Source organism: Colobus angolensis, unplaced genomic scaffold (genome assembly GCF_000951035.1).
Source record: "Colobus angolensis palliatus isolate OR3802 unplaced genomic scaffold, Cang.pa_1.0 Scaffold519, whole genome shotgun sequence".
NCBI classification, from domain to species: Eukaryota; Metazoa; Chordata; class Mammalia; order Primates; family Cercopithecidae; genus Colobus; species Colobus angolensis.
The window spans coordinates 177452-182686 of NW_012118699.1; the positions used below are offsets into that span (position 1 = coordinate 177452).

A 5235-nucleotide genomic window follows, 5' to 3' on the forward strand; every position below is an offset into this window, starting at 1 on the left:
CTGGAGATATAATTTCATGCTTTTTATGATGACATTATTTTTCATCATGTATGTATTCCACATTCTCCTTATCCAATTATCCATTACTAGGCACTTAGGTTAACTCTATATCTTTGTTATTGTAAATAGCGGTGCAATGAACATGTGAGTGCAGGCATTTTTTGACACGATTTATTTTCTGGGGTATATATCACGGAGTGGGATTGCTGTTCGAATAGATCTATTTTTAGTTGAGAAGCCTTTACAATTTTTTTCCTTTTTAAGCTTTTAAATAATTATGTGGGGTACAGTTTTAAATAATTAAGTGGGGCACATTAGTACATAGGTTGCACAAATTTACATTATCAACAATCGTATGTAAATGTGTTTTCTCTGAATTCTCATCCATATCTATAATTTTTTGACTTCATAATAATAGGCACTTTGACTGATGTAAAGTTGTTTTCATTTATCTGATTATTAGTGTTGTTCAGCTTTTTATTTCCATGTGCTTTTTGGCCATTTGAATATCTTCTTCACAAAATGTCTGTTGATGTCTTTTGCCCACATTTTAATGGTGTAATTTATTTATTTGTTGTTGTTGCTGAGTTGTTTGCATTCTTGTTAGATTCTAGATGTTAGTTCTTTATTGCACAATAATGGAATAAATCTAAAAATCAATTGCAAAAAAGAAACTGTTGAAACTATAAAAATATGAAGCAATTAACATCACAATTTTGACCAATTGTTGGCTCACCAATAAAATTAAGATATTAATTTTTAAAAATACAAAGAAAAATGAAGACACAGCATACCAAACCCTCTGAGATATAGCAAGAGCAACACTAAGAGAGAAGCTTATAGTAGTAAATGTCTACTAAAAAACAGAAAGATTGCAAACTAGCAATCTATTGATTTACTTCAAGGAACTAGGGCAATAAATTAGAACAAACCAACCCCAGAGCTAGAAGAAGAAAATAAGTAAAGATCATAGCAGAATTGAAAAAGATTGAAACAAAAAAGCAAAACATAAGGAATCAACAAAACAAAATGTGATTATTTTAAAAGATGAACACAATTGATAGAGCACTAACGAGGTCAACCAAAAATAAAAGAAGATTCTAGTAAGCACAAGCAGAAATGATAAAGCTGGTATTACAACTGACTCCACAGAAATACAAAAGATTATCAAAACATACTGAATACCTCTATGGTCACAAACTAGAAAATCTAGAGGAAATCAGTAAGTTTCTGGAAATATTCAACCTCCCCAAATTGAACCAGAAAGGAAAAGAAATCCTAAATAGACCAATAGGAGTAATAAGCTTGAATCAGAAATTGAAAATCTCCCAACCCCAAAAGCCCAGAACCAGATAAATTCAAGGTCTAATTTTACCAGATGTACCATTCTTACTGGAAATATTCCAAAAGATTAAAGAGAAGAGATTCTTTCCCGGCTTGGGCTAAAAAACTCATATCACCTGATACCAAAATCAGGCAAGGATACAACTACAAAAACAAAAAGCTACAGGGAAATGTCCCTAATGAACATAGATTCAAAATGGTAAACAAAATACTAGCTAACTGAAAACAACAGCACAATAAAAAGATAATACATCATGACCAATTGGGTTTTATTCCAGGAATGCAAAGCTTGTCTCAAATAGACACATCAATAAATATGATTCAACATATAACATAATTAAAAACAGAAAACATAAGACTGTATCAATGGATGCAAAAAAGTCATTCAATAAAATGCAACATCCCTTCGTGAAAAATTCCTCAACAAATTTAGCATCAGAGAAACCTACCTCAAAATCATAAAAGCCACATACAAAAACCAACAAAAATTCTTAAAGAAATCAATAGAACAGGGATCTTCTTAAATTTTGTAAAAACCTCTGAAACTGATTTATTCAATATGCTGGACTTGGAAGTGAATAAATGAATGACTTTAACTGGAAAAAAAGCCACATACAGCAAAACAACATCATACAGAATGAGAAAAAGTTGCAAAAATATTCCTGAAGAACGTGAACAAGAATGCACACTTTTACCACTGCTATTCGACATGTTACTGAAAGTCCCAACCAGAATAATCAGAAAAGAAAAAGGAAATGTACGTTTCAAGTTTCACGCTAAGGAATCGAGGAGTGGAGTACCCAGAGACTCATTTTTTTATCTATGAATAACATCCAAATCCCTGGCATATCCCATGGAACACAGGACTTACAGGTGATAGAGGCTCTTTATTTCGGGTTAAATGGAGTTGATAGGTGGAGGGTGTTACGTAAAAATTACTACATAAGCTGCATGCTTTGTGTCAAATGGTTGTAGCTTTCTTGTCCAGCCTGCTGTTTCTGAGCCACACTGTAGGAAAGTCCTCAGTAAACTCTATGTCGTGTTCACTGATCTGGGTTTATTTCCTTGGCCTGTTGTACATGATGCTCATTCTATAGGAGTCAATATTGGTCTGGCCTGACACCCAGTGAACCTGGAAAAACGTCAAAAATATCACATGATCACCCAGAGAATGGAATCTGAAAAGAGGAGCCCCCTGCAGAAACCCTGTGCAGGCTGTTAATTTCTATGTGGGGCCCAACAGCTGCTATCCATGATGGATGGAGCCCAGTGCGTGAGTATGGGGATCCTGCCAAAATACCAAAAGTCCTGGAAGAAGCACTTCAGTACGTGCATCTTGCAAAGTGAAAGTCTGATGCCCAAGCTGTTGCATTTTCAGGTGGCTGGTTCCTCCTGACTCCACTCTGAGCAGCCACTGAGACAGACCTCACGGTGTAGGCTACGGTGTGTCAGTCATAAGAAGAGCGACTCCTAGAAAAACATGCCAGACCAGCTCAGACTAATCAGAGACCTTTCTGTTCTGCCTGTGGAAGCTGAATGGAGATTTGGGGACCGCGGCTTGTTGAGCAGCACATTTGAAGGATTTCTGACCATACGTGAATTAGTTAGGGCTATGATGACTAAATTGTCATGGGACCCTAAGACCCAGTTCCCATGAAGAGCTCTACGGGGAGGAGGATGAAGACTGGGATAAGTCCATGGGGGTCCCTGTCCTCTCTACACATCTGCTGGCTACCACCAAGGTAAAAATGGGCCAAACGCACCAGCAGAGACTAGCTCCCGAGACGTTTCCCCACCTGAAATAAGGAAGCACACCACGATGTGGGATTCCACCACTGCAGAATTGCTGACACTTAGAAATGCACTCAGACAGAAGTAGAGAGAGTTGATCACAGGATGGCTTCTTCATCTCTGAGGCATGGGGGAGGAGGGCATTATACTCCCAGAACTCAACATTAGTAAACTGACATCCATCACAAACCATCTGGGCCTGAGGCAGCACCTTGATAGTGTCAGTGATGGAGATTGGACCATCCCCCTTCTTAGCTCTAGGGGGTTGCAGGCTGCAGGGGACCCTGGTGAAATGAGGGAGATGTCCAGTTTACTTGTGTGTTCTCACATTGCTAGAAAGAAATACCTGAAACTGAGCAATTCATGTAGAAAATAGGTTTAATTTACTCATGATTCTGCTAGCTGCACAGGAAACATGGTGATAAATCTGTTCAGCTTCTGGAGAGGCCTCAGGAAATTTACAATGATAGTGAAAGGCAAAAGGGGAGCAACCATTTTATATGGTGAGAGCAGAAGCAAAGAAAGAGTGAGGGTGGAGCTGCTACACACTGTTAAACAACCAAAGCTCATGCGAACTCATTTACTATCACAGCAAGGGGATGGTGCTAACCATTAATTATAAATCCACCCCCATGCTACAACCACCAGGCCCCACCTCAAAAGTTAGGGAAGCAAAATCACATAAAGTTGTTATGACAGGCATGTCCCACATTGCCCTGGAGCTGTCTCAGGGGAGCAGTCTCCTCCAGTGTTTGGAGGCACAGGCACAGACAATAGGGCTAACTCTGGCCAGATGTGTGATATTGGACACGTTGCACAACTGCTCTGTTCTGTATGTAATTTATCTTCTTTAAAGTGTAACACTGACACTTCAATTAATATATTCTGCAAATATGTAAAAGTAAAATAAGATGATGATTGTTAAATGATTATCAAGGCACAGTCACATAATCTGAATTTATACTTTCCTGAGAGATAGGATTAGTGCCCATGTTTTCCAGGACACTCTCATCCGCTCTGGACACTGCCCTCTCCTCTCAGGCGTCCCATCCCAGAGCTTGCTATATAGTAGGAGCCATGCAAATAGGGTCGTTCCTCTGCTGATGAAAACCACCCAGCCCTGACCCTGCAGCTCTGAGAGCAGAGCCCAGCCCCCGAATTCTCAGGTGTTTTCATTTGGTGATCAGCGCCAAACACAGAAGACTCACCATGGAGTTTGTCCTGAGCTGGGTTTTCCTTGCTGCTATTTTAAAAGGTGATTTATGGAGAACTAGAGATGTTGAGTGTGAGTGGACATGAGTGAGAGAAACAGTGGATTTGTGTGGCAGTTTCTGACCAGGGTGTCTCTGTGTTTGCAGGTGTCCAGTGTGAGGTGCAGCTGGTGGAGTCTGGGGGAGGCTTGGTCCAGCCTGAGGGGTCCCTGAGACTCTCCTGTGCAGCCTCTGGATTCACCTTCAGTGACTACTACATGCACTGGGTCCGCCAGGCTCCAGGGAAGGGGCTGGAGTGGGTTGCCCTTATTAAAAACAAAGCTAACAGTTACACGACAGAATACGCCGCGTCTGTGAAAGGCAGATTCACCATCTCCAGAGACGATTCAAAGAACACACTGTACCTGCAAATGAGCAGCCTGAAAACCGTGGACACGGCCGTGTATTACTGTGCTATACACACAGTGAGGCGAGGTCAGTGCGAGCCCAGACACAAACCTCCCTGCAGGGGCGCGCGGGGCCACCAGGGGGCGCTCGGGACCCACTGAGGACGGGGCCGGTCCCAGGAGCAGGTGCAGGGGGAGGTTTCCTTTCTGAGCTGCTGGAGGCGGGTTTGTTTTTTCAGGACTCTGGAGCCGTATAAGGTTGTAATATTTTATTATGATTATTTGTCTTTTTTTATTGATATTTGTGTTTTAGTAATTTTTACATTTATATGTAGGGGTATTTTTTTTGTTTGGTAGTTTGCTTTCATATTTTACGAAATACATTTTACATATCTATACACATATTTTATACATATGTATTAAATATATTTCTATTTTTATATTTTACAGAACATTCCATCTTAGTGGATATAATACTGTCCTATCCTTTCTAAACAGCTCCA

At 40.2% G+C, this 5235-nt stretch overlaps 1 gene segment (V, D, J or C); it reads left to right on the plus strand.

Moving 5' to 3' along the window:
* The first annotated feature begins 4271 nt into the window (after positions 1 to 4271).
* Positions 4272 to 4894, plus strand: LOC105525109. The segment is given in 2 exon segments: positions 4272 to 4390; positions 4494 to 4894. Coding segments are annotated over 2 exon segments (447 nt in total).
* The last annotated feature ends 341 nt before the right edge of the window (positions 4895 to 5235 follow it).